This window comes from Hippopotamus amphibius, chromosome 6 (assembly GCF_030028045.1).
Source record: "Hippopotamus amphibius kiboko isolate mHipAmp2 chromosome 6, mHipAmp2.hap2, whole genome shotgun sequence".
Taxonomy (NCBI): domain Eukaryota; kingdom Metazoa; phylum Chordata; class Mammalia; order Artiodactyla; family Hippopotamidae; genus Hippopotamus; species Hippopotamus amphibius.
The window spans coordinates 161,380,856-161,402,019 of NC_080191.1; the positions used below are offsets into that span (position 1 = coordinate 161,380,856).

The window sequence follows — 21,164 nt, forward strand, 5'->3', positions numbered from 1 at the left end:
TCAGGCACCAGGAGAGACGAGCAGGAAGCCAAGGACAGAAGGTAGAACCAAGAAACATGCCAAAAACTAGAACCTCTCCCTGCTGTATGTTGCCCAGTGCTGCCTGGCTTCTGGTCCCAGGTTGGGAAGACGGTGCCAGTAAGGGCTGCTGCACTCAGCAAACACTCGACAACAACAGGGTGTGGTGAGTCATCACCACGAGCTTGTGCCTGGATGGCATCAGGTTCTTCATCAGATCGGCAGATGCTCCTGGAAATCATCTGAGGAAGCGCTGCTCCGAGATCTGCTGTGCAGGCTTCCGTGCACAATCGTGATAAAATCCCATTTTGGGAGCCCACTTGGCTCTCTCTGAAGATGTTGGTAGCATTTAACCCCTTGTCTCTTCCGGAAGATCTGGAGCCTTTCCAGAACCAGAGTTGGCTGGCACGTGCACAATGAGGTTTGGGATACAAAGTCTTGGTCCTTAAAACAAGAGATGCCCTCTAGACCCCACTGGGAGGGAGCTTGCCAGGCAGTTTCTCCTCAGCCCCAGGCTGGGCTGTTCAAACATCCCCTTAGCAGAGTGGAGGAAGCCTGATTCGGTTGGATAGAGGATAACAAAGGCTCTTACCAGACTAAGGCATCTCCAAGCAAACGCTGGACTTACATTTCTGTGACAGCTATCAATCTCTGTCTCTATCTCTCTGCCGTTCCTGCCCCTGCGTCTCTGTTGTCTCTCTTTTGTACTCTTTCTGTTCCTCTTTGTCTCTACTGCCTCAACACCTCAGAATGTCACTTTTTCACTCACCCTCTACCTTTTTCTCAGTACAGATCAGCAAAATCTTTTCCTTCCACTTTCCAAGTGGAACTCTCCCACTATGACCCTCAATTCTACCCTCCCTGCCTCTGATGGCATCTCCCAGCACCTGCTTGTCTACCTGTGAGAACATTCAGGTCACTCTTCCAAAAAAAATTGCTGGCTGCTCAAGCTATTAGCCTGTGCTTCTTCCCTTCCCCTTCACACTTCTCCTCATCTTAATCCATTCAATTTGGATTCTAGCACATCACCTCTGAATCTGCTTTCTTGAAGGTCACAAGTGCAATGGTCTTTTTTTTAGGTCTTCTCATCTTTATTATTAATTTATTTTAAAAGGCTCTGTTTGCATTGTCCTTTCCCTTGCACTATTTTAATCAACAAGTACTGTTTTACAACATAGTTTTGAGTTCCAAAATGTTCTGTTAATTTTTTTTTTTTGGTTGGCCTCAAATCGAAAACTATCAGCATAAAATATTTCTGGAAAACAGAGTATACTAAATGATTTAATAAAAGGGAAAGTCAGTTAAACAAAGTCTTACATAATGCTCTTAAAAAACGAAAGCTGAAACAGACAAAAGATTAATCTCCAAAATATACAAGCAGCTCAAGCAGCTTAATACCAAAAAAGCAAATAACCCAATCCACAAATGGGCAGAAGACCTAAACAGACATTTCTCCAAAGAAGACATACAGATGGCCAACAAACACATGAAAAGATGCTCAACATCACTCATCATCAGAGAAATGCAAGTCAAAGCCACAATGAGGTATCACCTCACACCAGTCAGAATGGCCATCATCAAAACATCCAGAAACAACAAATGTCGGAGAGGGTGTGGAGAAAAGGGAACTCTCCTGCACTCTTGGTGGGAATGTAAGTTGGTACAGCCACTATGGAAAACAGTTTGGAGGTTCCTTAAAAAACTAAAAATAGAACTACCGTATGATCCAGTAATCCCACTCCTGGGCATATACCCAGAGAAAACCATAATCCAAAAAGAAACATGTACCATAATGTTCACTGCAGCACTATTTACAATAGCCAGGACATGGAAGCAACCTAAATGCCCATCAACAGATGAATGGATAAAGAAGATGTGGCATATATATACAATGGAATATTACTCAGCTATAAAAAGGAATGAAATGGAGTTATGTAATGAGGTGGATGGACCTAGAGTCTGTCATACAGAGTGAAGGAAGCCAGAAAGAGAAAAACAAATATTGTATACTAACTCACATATACGGAATCTAAAAAAAAAAAAAAAAAAAGGTCCTGATGAACCCAGTGACAAGACAAGAATAAGGATGCAGATGCAGAGAATGGACTGGAGGACACGAAGTTAGGGGGTGAGGGGTGAAGGGGAAGCTGGGACGAAGTGAGAGAGTAGCATAGACATATATATACTACCAACTGTAAAATAGATAGCCAGTGGGAAGTTGCTATATGACAAAGGGAGATCAACTTGATGGATGATGCCTTAGAGGGCCGGGACGGGGAGGGTGGGGGGGAGTCACGGGAGGGAGGGGATATGGGGATATATGTATAAATACAGCTGATTGACTTTGGTGTATCTCAAAAACTGCACAAGAGTGTAAAGCAATTATATTCCAATAAAGAGCTTAAAAAAAAATAAAGTAATTCTGGCCAATCAAAAAAAAAAACCGAAGCTGAAAGATCTTCAGACAAATCAGTGTGAGATTGAGGAGACCTTGTGACTGGCCTGAGGCCCACCACATTTTCCTCCTTTTTTGAACCTCGGGTTTTTCTTTAGTAAACCGTGAGTGCTGGACCAGAAGATCTCAAGTTCTAAACATCTATTAGATTCTTCCTTAAACCAGTTCCTCTTCCTGACCGTACAGTTTCTGTTAATGTCAATGGCAGCATTATCCTCCCAATAATCCAGGCTCAGCTTTGAACTCGCCATTGTCTCAGATCAGTTCTTGGCCCTTCCTTCTTTCCACTGTTCTTTCACAACATCTGTCACATCTGGGTCTTTTTTGTATGCATTGCCCATCTGCCACCACCCTGACAATGAGGCTGATGAAGGCCCCCACACTCCTGGTTTCAGGTTCCTGTTTCATGTATCCTATCTGGACCACTGCAACACCTCTCAAAGGCTTCCTCGCCTCCACCTCCATCTGTTACTCCTCTCATCTTTTCCATATTTGCCAGGTTGATCTTCTCAAAGTACAACTCTGATCAGATTGCTTCCTTTCTCAAAAACTTTCCATGGCTTCTCACTGTCCATGGGAGAGTTGAGATTTCTTATCTCCAAACTTTCAAAGTCATGTGCCCTTCTGTAAGATTTTCAAGCATACATTCCCATTGATCTCTACTTATACTTTATATACATGTATTACTGTGCTCCTCTACACTATAAAACACAAAGAAATCAGAAAATAGAAATTAGATTAGATAAAAATCAATGTAAACAGAAGGTCTAATATGCAGTATTCCTACAGTCCAGTGGATCATCCTGTGCACTCCCTGAGTCCTTTGGGATTCACAGCCCTACCATATTGCCACTCCAATCTAGATCTGTAGCTACTTCAAGCTTGGAGACCATTCTGGTCTTTTATCCTAGTATTCTTCATGTGTACCTCCACACTCTGCCCACACTGATCTCTGAGTTCTTTCCTGGTCAAGCCTCGATGTACTTACAAGAACTGTTTTCTTCTCTACCTGTTAAAATTCTAGCTATCCTTTAAGGCCCAACTTAGATGCCACCTCTTCCAGGAAGCCTAGTATGATTGCTCTACTTTTCCACCTGGGACTCTGACTTGGGGCACTCATATCTGCTGCCGTCTCAATATACAGTTATTCATGACATATATACCTTAGTTCCTCGACTAGATCTAGAGCTCCTGGAAGGCAGGGAGATGTCTTATTTCATCTTTGTATCCCCCACACCACTTATCATGGTATTTCCTGATAGGTATTTTTTTTTAAAGCACTTTATTGGAGCATAATTGCTTTACACTGTTGTGCCAGTTTCTGCTGTACAACACAGTGAATCAGCTGTATGTATCTGACAGGTATTTTAATGGCTGTTGGGATTCCAGTTGGTACACTTGGCTGTCATCAATTATTGTGGGGTCTGTTCAGTCAACATATATGCATTGAGTCTCCCAGGTACAAGACACAGTGCCAGGCACCACTGGGGAACACACCAGTGAATCAGGCATGAGTCCATACCTTTAAGAGGCTCAGTGGGAAAGGTACTGAAATAATTCTAATACAAGGTCAACAGTGGTGAGTGTCATAGACGAAGAACTGACAAACTATCATGAGAACTTAGAAAACGATGGTTGAACACATGTCCAACTATTTATGGCCTTATCCTGGGGAACAGAATGGCATAAAGTAAGCCCAGAAACACAGAGCATTCACCTTAGAAGAGCTCAGAGTAGACTAGATCTCCTTACATCACTGAGACTCTAGAAGTTCACTGATTTGCCCCAGCCAGCTAGCAGCAAAGGGAAACCAGAAGCCTGATCGTCTGACTCCCAGTCCAGTGCTCCTGCTACTGTATCTGTTCCAGGCCCCTGTGCTGACATTGTGCTCCCTGCCACTCCCTCGGAACACCCCAAGTTCAGTAGGCAAGGTAATGTGACTGGGCACCACTCTCAAAGTGATATCTGAGTTGCAAAAGAGTAAGTACTTTATAAGCACAGGCCAGGCTCAGGGTAGCTGCTTCATAAATGTGTGATGGGTAGGGAGTGACTGGTACTCTGCCCAAAGCAGGTAACCAACCACTATGTGGCACGCAGGCAATTCTCAGAGCCCTAACATCTTAGATACCGCCGTTGTTCAGACCTTTTCTTTTTTTCCCAGAAACTGCAACTTTCACGTGGAAACTAGCTGGGCAATTGTTAATTCTTCCACAGGCCAAGAAGGAAGGAGAACTAGGTGGAGAGTTTATCGAGCATTGTACATGTGATCTTGCTTAAGTCTCAAAACAGCAGTGTGAGATGGTACTATCACTGCCATTTTGTGGATGAAAAAAATTCTGAGAACATAAATAACTCTCTCAAAGTCATAAAGCAAGGGGCAGAGCTGTGTTTTGTGCTCAGGTGTGTCTGAGTCGAAGATCTTGGTGCTGCCAGGTCCCCCTACCTTTCTGGCTCCACTCTCTCTGTCTACTTTCTGGCCGTCCTCAGCCACACTCTGTTCTCCAGCCTCACTCTGTGCCGGTGGGCAAGGGCACACTGGTCACGGCCAGATGCAAGCCTGGCCACTCTGCAAGCTTTTATTCCCGGTCACGCTCTCCCAGAAACCGGCCCCTCCCCACAGCTAACTCATTTCTCGTTGAGACATTTTAGCAGCAGTAAGCCATCAAGCTCAAGAGAATTTAAGCCCTTGTTTCTGAGCCCCGTGCTGGGACATTACACCTACTTGGAGCCAGCCACACTGTGAGAGAGAATGAAATCAGAGCGACAGAGCTCCCCTGGGACATAGCAATGCCAGGATATAACGAGCGGGGGCCAGCAGCGAGCTCATAGCAGCCAAGCCGCTCCCTGCTTCTGAAAGCTCCTGCGGCCTTCACACCCGCAACAGCACTGACCAAATTGTTCCCCTCCCACTCGTCAGCCTCAGGGGGGGACAGGCTGATTAGCAGCTCCTGCCAGTCTTTGTTCCTGTGCTTTTGGAGGTGGGGGTGCCAACGGGGAGTGGGGAGGTGGGGAGTGGGGGGGGGGTGCTGCGGGTTCTCTGCTGGCTTTGGCATCCTTTCCACACGGTTTCTCCTCAGGCGTGTTCTTTGAAATGGTGTGTTCTCAATCTGGCTCCTGTTCTGGCAACCTTTCTCCTGCTTCATCCTCAGGTGATCATTACATTTTATCCAAAGCACCTCTCAGGTGTCCCTTGAGGGCATGGGCTCTGTTGATTCACTCCCAGGGCCCAGCAGAGAAGGAGCTGACTCATGGTTTGTCGAAAGGATGACCATATAAATAAATTAGCGGCCAGCCTCCTCCCAAGTGTGTCCTGATGATCAGTTGCTTTTCTGCAATTAGCCCTCAAAAAAGGACCCAGGATCAGGGAAGACGGAGTTGAGTTTAATACATTCTGGGAAACCGGGACAGAAAGGCTAATAATAATGGGCGCTATTTTTAAGTGTCCTTAAAATGCTAGACACTTTGCAAAAACTATCTTATTTAATTCACTCATCTGCAAATTTCAAGGACCTTCTTTTTGGTTGTTGTTACCTTCAGTTCACAGATGAGGAAACTGAGACTCAGAGAGGTGAAACAGTCAAGGCCACATTGCTGATGTGCAACAAAGGTAGAAGTCTAACCTATAGACATATGACTCCAGGGTCATGGCTCTTAAACTTGGCCCTTCCAGTAGGAAGTAAGTTCTGCAGGGCAGGAACTGTGCTTCCTCATCTTTCTATCTTCTGCAGTGTCCAACACAGTGCCTGGATGTCCAAGAAACATTAGAAGAGCTGAATTTGAAAGTAAGGGAGGTCTTGCATGCATTTAGTCATTCAACAAACGTTTGTTGAGTGTCTGCTATGAGCCAGATACTCTTCTGGGCACTGAGGACATAGCAGTGAACAAAAATATTCTAGTGGGAGAGATAGACAATTAAATAAGTAAGTTATATAGTGTGACAGATGGTGAGAAGTACCAAAGAGGAAAATTAGGCAAAGCAGGAAGATACGAAGTGTCAGGAAAGAGAGCTTAACATTTTAGATACAGAATGTGACATTCACTGAGGAGGTGATTTGAGCAAAAACTTGCAGGAGGTAAAGGAATGAATGATATGGATATCTGAGAGAGGAACACTGCAGGAATAGGCCAGAGCAAGGGCACAGGTGCTGAGGTTAGAGCAATCTTGGCTTATCTGAAGGCATCGAGGAGGCTAATCTGGCTGGGAAAAAATGAGAAGGAGAGTAGCAAGAGGTGAGGTCTGAGAGTAGGGGGAGGTGCAGATTGTCATGACCTTGATTTTGACTCTGAGTAGCAGGTAGGCAGACCATATAAGATTGTGGAACAGAGCCATGACATGATCTGACTTCAGTTTCAACAGACTGCTGAGGATGCGTGTGAAGAACAGACTTTCAAGGTCAAGAGCCAAAACAGGGAGGCCAGTGAAGAGACTACTACAATAATCTGGGCAAAATATGGTGGTGCCTCAGGTCAGGGTGGCAGCAGAGCAGGTAGTGAGATGTGTCTGGATTTTGGATGTATTTTGAAGGCAGAAGTGATGGAGGTTGCTGATGATTTAGATGTGGGATATAGGAGAAGGAGAAAAATCAATGATGACTCTATGGTTTTAGGCTGAATAACTTGAAGAGTGGACTTGTCATTTATTGAAATGGGAAAGACTGCTGGAAAAACAGGTTTTATAGAGGAAGATCAAGGAGCTCAGTTTAGCTTATGTTAAGTTTGAGATGCCTACTTGATTTTTAAGTGGAAATGTCAAGTAAAGGTGTAAGAGGAAAATCAGGAGAGTGTAGTGTCCTGAAAACCAAGTGAAGGAAGTGGAGGAGGATTTGACCAATCATGTCCCATGCTGTTGAACAAAATGACTTGAGTTTAGCCACATGGAGGTCCCTGGCTCTCTTGACTAGCAGTTTTAGTGGAGGGGTGGGGGTTACATGCTGATTGAAAAGCTTTCAGAAAAGTGGGAAGAAAATAAATTGGAGGCAAAGAGTATAGACACATCTTTTGCATGGCTTGCTTGCTATAAAGGACAGGAGAGAAATGAGGTAGAGGGAGAAGTGGAATCAGAAAAATCTTTTTTTAATATTGGAGAAATAGCAGCATGTTTATTTGTTGTTGAGAAAGATCTAATATACAGAGAAAGCTGATGGGAAGGAGACAGAGCGAAAGCGAGAGAGAAATAGGTTGCTGAAGCAATGCCTGTCAATAGGCCAAGGAGGATGGGATCGAGTCCACAAGTGGAGGGGTTAGACTGAGGTTCAGAGCATGGAGAGTTTGTCCTAAATTACAGGAGAAAAGGTACAGCTAAATGGGCATATAAGGTGAGGATCTTGGGGAAGATCACTTCTGCTTGTTTCTATTTTCTCAGTGAAGTAGAAAACACAGTTGATAACTGGGAATTGAGGAAGGGAGGAGTGAGAGATTTGAGGAGAGAAGAGAAGGTATGATGTGGTCTTCTAGGACAGTGAGAGGGTGAATGGACTTGGGGAACATATAATTCCAGGTAGCACCAATGGCTCACTTGAAATTTGGGAGAAAATATGTTGAGAAGCAAGTTCTTTAAAGTGAGCTAAACTTCTAAGAGAGGAACAAATTATGGAAAGACTAGAACATGGGGTTTTTAAAGGCTTGAAATGAAAATGTTCTTACCTTATGTGGGTCATATTGTTTGAGGCTCCCACCCTCATTAAATTCAGCCAAAACATCCTTTATCTTCTTGGAAGAATCTGGAGAGACATAATCCACATGTGAAACATTGGTGAACAGCGAACGGGAGCTGGGCCAAGTATCTTCTCCACATCTAATCCTGGTTATGATGGAGTGAGCCCTCATTCCAGAACCACATGGAGGAATGTCAACTTTATCTGCCCTTCTGACTCTCATTTATTTTATTTTATTTTTTAGTATATTTTCTCTCTCGCTGTATGAACTGTCTTTCTAAAACACAAATCTGTTTAGATCACGTCTCTGGTCAAAACCCTTAAATGGCTCTTAACTTTCCCAGGATAAAGCCTAAACCCTTAGCTTGGTATACAAGTACTTGGCAATCTGACCTAGCCTATTCCTTATCTCTTATCTTAATCTATCATTCACTCCATTTTTCAGCCACATCAAACCACATTTCTACAAATTTCTGAATACACTGTATATGTTTTCATGGAGTTGCTTCTCTGTATTGCAAACTTCACACAATTTTCAGTACCCAGCTCAAATGTCAACTCCTTTGAAAAGCCTTCCTTTACTAGTCAGAATTAATCACTCCCTCCCCTGGCTCCCACATGATTTGTACATAACTCTGTAACAGCACTTGTTATATGGTGTTACATTTATTAACTTGCCTTTCTTGTTCATCTGCCTCAGTTCAACCTTGAGAGCTGTAGGTCTTTGTATGATATAACTGACATACAACTAGTGTTCATAAAAACAATATATTAGATGATCGAATAAACATCTGAGCAGAAGTTTTAAAACATTTTAAATTTTGTTAATTAAATAGGATGGGTGGGCATCAAGCCTGGTGAGGTTCTGTCCTTGGTGCTGAAACAGAGACAAGATTCATTAAGCATGGTAGTTTAGAAAATTCTGGTTTCTACAGGAAATAATTTAGAAACTACTGGAGAAAATGGTGGCTTTTCCCCCCTAAGTTTATAAGGGAATTGGGAGTCAAGAGAAGGGAGTCAATAATTGTCATTATAAACAAAACCTGAGTGCATCCTGTGTAGTTACCAGTACACCAGACATCAAAGAAAACCAGGATTTCTGTGTTCTCCCTGTCTCGCAGTACTGTGGATAATTAAGAGCTTCTCAAGTTCCATTATTGCCACAATTTAAACATCTGAACAGACGGCAATGTCATTAAAAGCTGACATAGTGTTCCTTGGTGTTTGGGCTCTTTGTACAGAGGGCTATGCTCTCTTAGGACTATGGAAAGTAGATGTGCTTGTGGGCTGGGCTGTTCTGCATGACTTTGCTGACTTGGATTCAATCAAGCACAAGTTATAATCATTTCAGGATTGAGACATATTGAAATGCCACAGGAAAACGCTGCTTTTGCCTAAAAATGGACATTTCTTTCTGAAACTCAAAACAGATGTTGGGAAACTAATAGCTCAGTGAGATCCAGGCAGCAGATGCCATCAATTTGGGCTACTTCCACTCAATTCAGAAAACACTACGGAGGGTAAGACGTTGCTAGGTACTGTTGATGAACTAGCTGGGGACAGGATCCAAATAACTGTGGTAATAATAGTTACCCCTTACTAAAGACCTTTACTGAATATTCTCATATACCTACCAGTCCATGCAAATTTGGTAATATTTTCTTCAGTTTACAGATGAAGAAACTGAAATTCAGAAAAGTTAAGTGACTTGCCTAAGAGTCAGGGTTTTGACTCAGGTCTAGTCTGGCTCAAAAGTCTGTATAACTTTTCCTTAAGCACTATTCACCATTACTTCCCAAACATCTGCTAACACAAGGGAAGGTGTAATTAATGCTGTGGCAATGATATGAAGCTCTAGGAATCACAGAGAGGGAAGAAGTAAAATAACAGGGAAGAAGTAAAACTAGGACGAGAGTGGTGTTAGGGTGGTGACTGGGGATGCCCCATGAAGGAGGTAGCATTTGAGCTGGGGTGTAAAAATGAGTAAGGTTTTGAAAGGCCGACATGAAGTGGACAGGGCCATTCATAGAAGAGACAGGGTGAACAAAAGATATGAAGGTGGGCACCATAGGACCTTTAGGCAAAGTTAGAACCAGGAAGTAGTCTTGGGCCAGATTTGGGAGGGTATTGAATGTCAGGTTAAGGACACTGATTTCAAATTGCTGCAGACTTTTTGAGTAGTAGAGTAACATAACCAGGTCCATTTTTTAAAAGCCACTCAGGCAACAGAATGGAAGAGAGGTTAGAATTAGGTCAGATTTCAGTTAAGGTCACACATAAATTATATTCAAATTATTCTATTATGAGTAGCTTAAATATTTAGGGAAAAACACTATATTTTAGAATCTATTTCAACAGGAGATTTTCAGCTTAGAGTGGCCAAATTTTTCAAAAAATGAAAGATCCGGAGCATGGGTCTTCCTGGTGTGGCTTCTGCAAAAGTAGCATAGAGCCAGCATTTTGAGTGAGAACCAAGAGAGTGATTTCACTGGAATTTTTGATGTTATTGTCACATTTTAGAGGTTCCACAGTTCATCCTAGCAGAAATCCTTTGGTTCTCAAGTGCTATTGAGCTAATCTTGCTCTATATTTAAATGTATGGTATGTATATTTCTATGCTCATAGGTGTACATGTTTATTTTACATATAAACACATATACTCTTATATTCATCATATGTACACATTCAAGTAAACAGGTTTTAAAAAGAAAAAATAGAGGAGGCATTCATTTAAAAATCTTTGACCACTAGCCTAAAATTAAGTAGGAAAAAAGCAATCCAAGAGATTGCTGGCTCCTACATCTCCATGACGGGTGCTCCTCACCACACACTCACATCAATCTGTTTCATGGGCTTTTATGAGCTCCTAGCATCAACACCTTCCCCTTTCGAAAAAGGGAAACAATCTAATTCTCAAACTTGAGACCCTTTCTCCTTGGAGGTCCTTTGATACTTCATCACAGCTTTCTCCTCAACAGATTTCTGGGCTGGGTTTCTCTTTCCCTGAGGGATAGGTGGGTACTGCTCAATCCTGTTTGTCTGAAGATATGTAAGAGCAATGAGGGGCTTCTTCAGAGCATTCCCCGATCTTATTTCAGGCACCATGTGTGGGCCCAAGAGCACAGCCTCAGTAGAGACCCTCCAAGCCTGTGCTGTAATACCACCTCCAGACTCACAGAAGATGGAGTTTCATTTCAAACTGTGCAAAACAGGGCCATGACCACAGTTCTTTGCAGCAACTCCTATTTCGAATACCTGCTATGTGCTAACCACTGTCCTAGTCACATTGTGTATTTTATTTAAATCTCCACAACTAACCCCAATACAATAGTTATTCCTATTTTAGAGAAGCAGAAAGTGAAGTTTATGGAAATTAGGTGATTCTTTCAAGGGCACAGAACTAGTGAGTGGGTCACTCTTATTTTTAACATATCTAATAGTGTGACACGGTTGTTAGAGTCATTGGTTACATGAACACTGGTAAATCAGAAGATAAGGCCCTCCCTCTATGACAATGGCTCTCAAATCTGACTGCATATTAAAATCACCTGGGGACCCCTAAATACATTGAAACCCAGGCCTCCCCCCAGACCAGTTAAGTCAACATCTCTTGAGGAACTCAGGAATCAGTGTATTTTAAAAGTTTCTGGGAGTTCAAATATATAGTCAAGGTTGGAGAACTGCTATTCTATAATGCGATTTTATTATTAGAAATAATAATAAATTAGGATGCTGAGGAACTTGCTGGATAATCATTGCAAAAGGGAAGAAAAGGTTATAATTCTGCTTAATCTAAAGTTGCTGTCCTCAGCTAACATTCCCCACAGTTTGAGGACAGCACTAAGGAACTCCACCCAACAGGTCAACTATTTGGCTGCTTGGCAAGATAGGGACACATTTTGCATTAACCCACTCTGGTGGGACCATTAACACACAGTTTTACCCCAAATAAGAGGTTTAGAATGCTCTTTTCTGTGATCAAGTTTGCTAGCGGTAACAACTGCCTTAAGAAGTTTTGGTCTGAAGTTGTTTCCTGATGCCAAGAATTCTGGGACCTTAACCAAGCACTTGTTCCTAGTGTTTGAGCAAATTCAAAGGCTTTTTAAGGAGAAAATTTGGCCCTACTCACAGGCATCTTTGCTGCCATGTTTGTGTGGGACAGGGATGTCCTCTGAACAGACACATCAGGAGCATCAGTGTTTACAGCAGAATGTCAGCTGTGCTGCCTGAACCGGGACCCAAAGTTTAAGGACTGTCTTCTAGTTAGGAGCCCTGAGTATCTGGCACTAGTCAGACCATTAAACTTGGAAATAACTATAAATCAACATTTTAAAAAGTGAATCTGAAAACGCATAGATGAGACTGAAATTCTAAGGCACATGATAACTCTCCATTCCTCAAAAGTCCTTAAGATGGTCTCAAACTTCCCTAAGATTGTTTCAAACTGTAACATGCCTGTGGATTGCCTGGGGATAAGGTTTAAATGCAGGTTCTAGTTCTGTAGGTCTGGATCGTGGCCTGAGATTCTGCATTTCAAGGAAAAGCTTAGGTGACACCAATTATGTAGGTCCATGGACTTCACTTTTCATGAGCAGACCTGAAGCAATGTTCCTGTATATCTATGGCTGACTAGTAAGGCTTGCGGGTCACAACACAGAAAAAAACATGATGCTGAGCCTACAGGAACATATTCTACAGATTGGGAAGATGATAAATGATTTCAACCCAGGAAGAGAAAGACACAGAGAGACAGAGAAGCGAAAGTTGGCATACGAGGGGAAGAAAAAAAAACACATGTAGATTTTCCTTCCTCCAGTGAAGGCTGGGATGTATGAGTAAGTTTTCTAAGTACTCAGGGAGTCAAGAACACAGTGAGATGCATAAAAGCAAGAATGGAGTTTTCCAAGGGTCCTGGAAAGATGGAGGGAGGATGATGTCAGAACTGAGATGCCAGGCCAGCAGCACTGCTTCAAAAGGCCCATCTTTGCACCTGGAAGTCAGGCCTGGAGCAGGATGTGGAAAGCATGTGTAAGAAGTCCAGCATCGTAAACACCGACACATTCTCCTAGTTATACCTCTTTTCCTGTTCCCTGCTTATCCTCAGCATGTCATCCATTGCCTGGCATAAAATCGATTTTCAATAAAAATTTATGGAATAAATGAGGGCTAGAAAAGGGATTGGGCTTGTCATGCTTGTCCCATATGTCCTATATTCCCAGGGGTATAGGGAGAAAAGGTAGACCAGTGGTTCTCAATCTTGGCTGCATACTGGAATCACCTGGGGAGCTTTAAACACTACTGTCTCACACCTACAGATGATGATTAAATGGTCCGGGAATGGGGGATTATGTGGGCAGAACATGGCAATTGTTGAAGGCTCCAAAGTATTTCCAATGTGCAGCCAAGGCTGAGGACCACGGGGGCCCATCAAGCTAACTTCTGGGGGAAACCTGTGGAGGTGATGGCTCTGCCACAGTGTTACATATATATTAAGAGACAAACAGTTTACACTGAAGCAGAGGGAATTTTTGCTCATAAAGAAAACCCTCTTTAGGATACTAAGTTTTTCTGATTCATCATGAATGATCTGAATGGCTGGTGTGGCTTCTTTGTATAAGCAAAATTTATATTGCGAGCAAAATTTCCCACTTTCTCTTCAAGTAATTTGGCCTCATCAGCCATAGGTGGAGGAATGGAGGAATAGCTACCTCCTTGCAACTAAAAATGTGGTCCCTGGACCAGCAGCAGCAGCACCACCTGTGAGCTTGTCAAAAATGCAGAATCTCAGAACAAGCGCAGACCTACTGATTCAGAATCTGCATTTTAACCGAATTCAGGAGATTCACGTGCACGTTCACATTTGAGAGCCACTGTTCCAAAGAAGTCTATCCCTATCCATAGATTCTGTGACTGCTTGTGGGCAGAGTCCCAGTCATCACTAATGAAAAGAAGGTCAGTTGCACCAAAAGAGATGTGGGTGAGAAATACCGTGATTATCCCTTTCAAGATGGAAGCAACTAGACATGAGCCTCTATGGGCCCAGGATTCCATGAACATTTGATTAAATCTCACTCTATGGGCCAACAGAAACAGCAAAGTTTCAACAAAGCTTACTTACAGCCTTACATTGTTCTACAAATTAGCCCTAAACATTTTCTCTGAAGCCCATATTAACATTGACAGGTTTGAATTCTGAGCTATAAATTACCTACATCTTAGTAAAAAACTTTGCCTTGATCTGATTCTACTGAAATATATTTCCGAATAGCACAATTTACTGATTCAAATTTACTGATTTAAATACATTTTAATTTACTTTAAAATGTATTTAAAATTTTTGTTCAGGTAGGAAGAGTCAGCGAGAGAAAAAAGCATCAGGGTTGCCCGGCACTGAGGACTCTGCTTACCTGTCGGAATTCAACACCTGGGAACCAGCCTGCGGGTTAAATGAGACCTTCCTGCCCAGGAACCCTGCCTCAGGCCCCCTTTCTTCTCATCCACATCTCTCCCACTATCCCAAGGGGAGAATGATTGTCGGTGGTAACTAAGAGGAAAAGATTATGGGAGGAAGAAGATGGGACTCTGGGCCAAAGGGAACTTTAGACTGCTCTGTGAAGAACTAGAGAACAGAAACATAAAGGTGGGGGGGGGGGTCCCATCTCAGAGCCTTAGAAGGGCACTGAAGCAAACCCCAGTTTTTCTCTACTTCTTTGTATGTTACTATTATTTATTTTTATTTTTATTTATTTTTATTTATTTTTATTTTTACTATTATTTTTTAAATTACCTAAAACTTAGAAATAAGAAAAAAAGTGGACAGCATATCTTTTCAGTGTCATATGGAAATGGCTACCCAATGACTAGGTGAATGGACTTAGTTCCACTCACTGTTCACTACTGATTAAATGTATTAAATGTCCAGACTTTGTGAACTTACATGTTAACTTACATATTTTTTTTCCAGCAGATATGCATAGAACTGTCTGGTGGAACAGATAACCCAAAAGATTAGGGTTTGTTGTCCTGTAAGACATGAACCAGTTTTGTATCTAACCAAGCAATCTCATCCTTACATTTGTTTATGAAATTGCCTAATTAGGAACTTTCGAATTTGATCTGTATCCATCCAGGGTCCTACCTTGCTTCTCAACTTTAACATCTTACTGGCTCCTCCACTAATTAATGAGTTAAATAAAATCTCTGGCACATATTTATTAAAATTTTTTGTTCTATTATAATTTAATAAACATATATGTTTATTTTTCTTTACCAATGTATGGCTGAAGGTTGAGCTCCCATGAGTACTTTCTCTTTAATTTTTTGGAACTGAATTGAATTTGACCTGGGATTGAAAACACTGGTTCTAATTCTTATTCTGCCACTGACTTTCTGTGTGACCTTGGGCAAGTCACTGAGCTCTCCTGAATTTAGTGTTCTCATTTGTAAAATGGATAGTAGTTGGATCTGATCATGGCTAAGATCTCTCCTAGCTTTAAAAAGTCTACAAAATCAAGCAAACACTAGCTGATGTAGGACATGTTTGGTTTCATTTCTTAGAGAATTAAAAGTAAAAATAGATGTTTTATCAGGTTTTTTTTTCCTTTTCCCCTTTATGAATAAGATGAACGTTTCTGTCCTTAATAAATCATGAAAAAAAAAAAAAACTGGCAAAAATCCCCTCCCCACAAATAACAGGATTAGGACAATAAGCCAGTTATATCTCTGAATATGTTGGGGGAGGGTCCGTAGGAGGCATCCCCACATGCTCACACCCTCTGAGGCTGAAAAGAAATCCATCTAAACACAGAAACTACGTAGTGATAGGGCTAATGAAGGTCACTTACTCAACCAGACCTCTGATGCTCTCATCTCCCCGCTACTGTCTCAGCTAACTCTGCCCAGGCAGTCCTAGGGGAAGGAAACTCAGTCGCTTTGGGGTCCATTCTGTTCCATTTTTGACAGGTTTGACCATTAGGAATCAATGGATTCCTTACTTTAAAGTCTTTCTTCTGATGGTATCCTGCCATTAGTCCTAGGGCTTACTTCTTGAAGCCATTCAAAATTACACCTTCTCCCCACAATAGTACTGTAGCTATTTTAAATCAACGAGCTCTCCCTCACCCTTCCCTGAGTCTTCCCTTTTCCATCAAATACGCATAGCATCTTCATCCATTTCTTCACCGTCAGGCTGTGAGGCCCCTCACCATGCTGCTGGCACTTCTCAAACCGTTCCAGTTTGTCCATATTCGTTGCAAACTGTGGTGCCCAGAAATAAATTCAGTTCTCTAGAGAGGTCTGATCAGGGTAGGATAGAATACGGATACTGGTTTGCCTGACTAGAAGCTATAAGTCTATTACTACTACATCCTAAGATCACAATTAGTGATTTGGTTAAATAAAATAATGTATATGTACTCCAAAGAAATCTCTGCAACCACTAAAAACCATGCTTCTGAAAAGTATTGGATGATACGGGAACATCTCACGACATATTGTGTGCTAGCTAGTCTCCAGAGATGGCTGTTGTCAATCTTCCTCCCCGCTGTGTGAGCCCCTGTCCCATGAGATGTGGAGTCCATTCCCCCAGCCCATCAAATCTGGGCCAGGCCTGTGACTGCTCTAACCAATGGAATGTCGAGAGAGAGGTGTTCTAGCACGTCTCAGCCCAGGTGTTAAAAAGGTCTGCTGCTGCTTTTATGCTCTTGGAGCCCTAAGCCACATGTACCAAGTCCAGGCTACCCTGCTGGCAAGAGATGCCACATGGAGAGGCCCTGGGAGATGAGAAAGTGCTTGGAGGAACAGGGCCCAGGGAGGAGCATTGAGGTACCAACAAGTGAGTGAATAGGCTGCACTGGGTCACGTGAGGCATCCCACTGACAGCCCCAAACACTGTGGAGCAGGAACTAGTCATCCTGCTGGGCCCTGTCCAGGATGCCCGAGCCACAGAATCACAGGAACAAAACCAAAATGGCTGTTTTAACCTACCAAGTTTTGAAGTTGTTTGGACGTAGCAATAGATAACTGAAACACATTGTTAGGGTGAAGAAAACAGCATACAAAATAGCCTAGCATGTTTGTTATTTAAATATATGTGTGTACATGTGTAGTTTAAATTTATATTTATACACAAATATACCAGTTGTGGTTATCACTGGGAGATAGGACCACGAGTAGCTTTACATTTCATCTTTTCGCTTTTCAAAAATTTTCCACTTGTTTTTATTTTGTAACAAAAAATTTCTTAAACTATCACATCATCCTTTTGACAAGCACTTTACACTCTTAATTCACACTAAGCTTACTGTCAATTACATATATAATAAATATATATTTTACCTCCGAGAGTATTTTAACACAGCTTCTCCCCTGAAGGCCACAAGAGAAGATGCAGGGTTTATGATATTTAAACAGAACATACAAAAAGCCTCTTGTCCTGAAGTTCTTGGCCTCTCCCACCTGGAACTCCAGTGGAGAAAGTTCTCAATTCTCAGGCTGTATACTTCAGTTATTCCACTATTGTAAAGCTCCTGTTTTTGTGGTTATGGAAGAGTTGTTGCTATGGTAATGCAATCTGACTGAAGGCCAGAATGTGTCTAAAATTGGTAGAAGTGCCTTTTTCAGGGTTTCCTCTGAGGATTAATCATTTTCCAAGAATTGTGTCTTTTTTTCCTCTCCTGTTAGAAGTGATGCCAGAGCACCTCGTCCAGTCCTGGGACACGAACAAAATGTGGACGGGTCCGAGAAGGACAAAGCTGATGGTTGAAAAAAAGACCACAGAGGAGCCATTTCCTACCAAACCCTTGGGTTTCTTTTCACCCCTGCCTCCTTGACTGCTTTGCCACATTTGGACCCTTCTGTCCCTTACCTCCCGCAGATTCACAGGCTTTGAGGTATCTTTGCTGGCTTCCTGTCGTTCCACAAGTTTTGACGATACTTCCACAGCAATTTCCGTTCACTGCCACATTCCCCATCTTAGCTCTGCGCCTCAACTCAGACAAGATTTCATCCAAAGGACCTGCCTGCCCTCCCTGACCTGGCAGCTTCCTCAGCCAGGCTGCCTTGCATACAGCCACCGATTCATGGCTCTACATCTTGCCACCTCAGTCCAAAGGCCATGCCTTGACATGCAGGGCCCAAGGCCTCCTGCTACCCTTCTCTGTCCCATGTCCTCCTCCCCACCCCCTGCTGCTTTCTTCCACCTAGCCCAGAAGCACTCCTTACCACCTCATAGACACCCTCTCCCTTTGCGTCCCTTCACCTTTGCTTCCACTGTTTCTACCCCTCCCCATACCACCTACAACTCACATTGTAAACTTCTTTCTTCCACAGGGTTCACCCGGCTAAATCCTCTGTTATGGGTTAAGTTGTATCCCTGCAAATTTGTATGTTGAAGTCCTAATCCCTCAGTACCTCAGAGTGCGACCTTATTTGGAAATAGGGTCATTGCAGAGGTAATTAGTTAAGATGAAGTCTTACTGGAGTAAGGTAGGTCCAACCCAAAATGATTGTGTCCAGACATAGAGAAGGACTTGTGGTTGCCAAGGGAGAGGCAGGGAGGGGGAGGGATGGACTGGGAGTTTGGGATTAGTAGGTGCAAACTATTTTATAGAGATTGGATAAACAACAAAGTCCTACTGTAGAGCACAGGGAACTACATTCAATATCCTGGGATAAACCACAATGGAAGAGAATATGAAAAGAATGTATGTATGTGTATAACAGTCATTTTGTTGTGCAGCAGAAATTAACACAACATTGTAAATCAACTATACTTCAATAAAAAAAATTTAAAAAAGGATTAAAAAAAGAAAAAAAATGACTGTCTATATAAAAAGGGAAATGTGGACACTGAGACACACGTACAGGGAGCGTGCCATGTGAAAAATACAGCAAACAGTCATCTGTAAGCCAAGGAGAGAGGCCTGGAGCAGATTCTTCCCTCACAGCCCTCAGAAGGAACCAACCCTGCTGACACCTTGACTTTGGACTTGTGGCCTCCAGAACTGTGAGACTTTCTGTTGTCCTAAGCCGCTCATATCAGTTTCCCCCAGCTCTAAATCCCTTCTCCTTTGTGCACTCAGTGCAGCCATCTCTGCTCGAGATGTTTCCCTGTTCTCTGCCTGTGTCACAAGTATATTTCTGACTCACCAACGAGATTCTGATTCCTCAGGCAAAGCCTTATCTCTCTGCTTCTCTTTCATCCCTGACAGGGCCTGGTACTTTGCTCAACTACAGAGTAGGCTGAATGAGATGGCGTTTACCCTGGAGGGTAATTCCTTGCTCCTTGTCAATACATTTCAGAGTTTCTCTAAATCTACTGTGGCCAGAGAAGAGCCACAGGCTCCAGGGCACCAGGGAGAGAGACCAGCAGCCCTACAAGGGGAGCACGTGGAGTCATGGGGTGTCAAGCATGGAAAGACCACAGGGAGAGATCACCTAGTCCAACCCTCTCATTCTGCATACAAGGACACTGAGGCTGGGGGGGTGGGGGTCTGGGCATCTAAAGGGTGGGGTGGGGTGGGTGTTAAGGACTGTCACATCACAGAGAGCAAGAGCCAGAGCCGGCACTCAGCCCAGCCAGCGTTGCAGAAGGGCTGCCTGCCTTGTGGGAGGGGGGCAGGCTGCCTAAAGGGCATTCGGAGGACGGCCTGGCTCCATAGGGCAGGTCAAATGCGCTACAGGCCTAATGACTTCCAAAAGCACCAGCACAATTAACAGGAAGGGAGAGGAGGTTAGCATAGTGGGGGTGGGGTTGGCCGTGCAGCTGAGGGCTCTGTAAGACAAAGGGCTCTATAAAAATCGATGCCTCTGTACAACCATGACGGGGACTGCGTGTTTGCAGAGTGCAGCGGGCAGCGGTGGCAGACTCCTGTCACCAGTCAGGATTAGAAGTGGCCCATGGGAGGCCCAGCTGCAGGCCTGTGTGTGAAAGTGGGCCTTGCCACCACTGTGTCTTGATGCACTGAAATTGGCTGGGTGCAACTACTGAAACCAAGAGTACCACGTGAAAGCCCAGGCTTCTCCAGAAGAAAGTCACGAAAGAGACACACATCAGGATTCTGTATCTTACTGAAAGAAGGCATCGGGGCCAAACAAAAGAGTATATTTAAAGCAATGACTGAGTAACATTGTAACCATGCAGCCTGCAGCCCTTCAAAAGTTGTGCTATAAAGAGGTTTTGATGACCTGAGAAAATACTTACAATATTACATTAGATGAAAAATGCAGACTGAAAAGAGAAAAGGTATATTCAGGAACTCCACCAAGTAAAGCAATATACACAGCATGGAAGTGTTCCAAAATGTTCATAGAGTTTGGCTGTGTTTTTTAACCTAGATTTATTTTTCTTTCCTATATCTTCCAAATGTCGTCGGTGAGCATGTATCATTTACAGAGTATAAAGATAATTGTGTGGGTTTTTTTTGTCTGTTTAAAGACAAATTCTGTCTTTATAAGGAGATATAAGTTGTTAGGCCTGATCTCATTCTCTGTGCTTTGCAATGATTATACTACTCCACTCTCCAAAAACACTCTCCCTGACCAAGAGGAAATCCCACCCAGATGGGTCAATCCATTTACTCACATTCTGCGTATTTCTGGAGTTGGCCAAATTCTTCTGGAGTGAGGGAGACCCACTGTTCTTCACTCATCTTTCCTGGGTGTGAGCACTTGGAGGCTAGCCACGGAGCTTTGTTCACCAGGCTGTAGCCGAGGCCCAGCCCAGGGCCTGGCTCATTGCAAGTACACGATGGACAAGCCCTTCAGGAGATTTCTCAAGCACCCATGTATCTCTGGCAGCAGTGGGCACTGTTTAGCAGCTGAGAGAAGACCTCTGCTATTCCTCAGGCAACATCCTTCTATCTGTAGTCAAGGTAAATTCAGAAATCCTTGCTCTTCCTGGGCAGAAGTAGAAAGGACACTGCGAATGAGAATGTTAGAATACATGTCTTCTTTTGTAAAAAAAAAAAAAAAAAAAAAAAAATTCCCCAGATGTTTTTTGCTGAAACTCTATAGGAGGCAATGGTTCTCAAGGTGGG

At 43.0% G+C, this 21,164-nt stretch overlaps 1 protein-coding gene across 4 annotated transcripts in view; it reads right to left on the bottom strand.

The window, feature by feature from the left end:
* Positions 1-20,777, bottom strand: part of DGKG (diacylglycerol kinase gamma) — a 152,879-nt gene extending 132,102 nt beyond the window's left edge. For all 4 annotated transcript variants that reach the window (XM_057738604.1, XM_057738603.1, XM_057738602.1 and 1 more), the window contains exons 1-2: positions 20,711-20,777; positions 8,117-8,193 (exon numbers count right to left, since the gene is read on the bottom strand). In XM_057738604.1, the coding sequence (XP_057594587.1) occupies positions 8,117-8,193; positions 20,711-20,777 (144 nt within the window). The remainder of the gene's footprint in view (positions 1-8,116; positions 8,194-20,710) is intronic.
* Between the last annotated feature and the right edge of the window lie 387 nt (positions 20,778-21,164).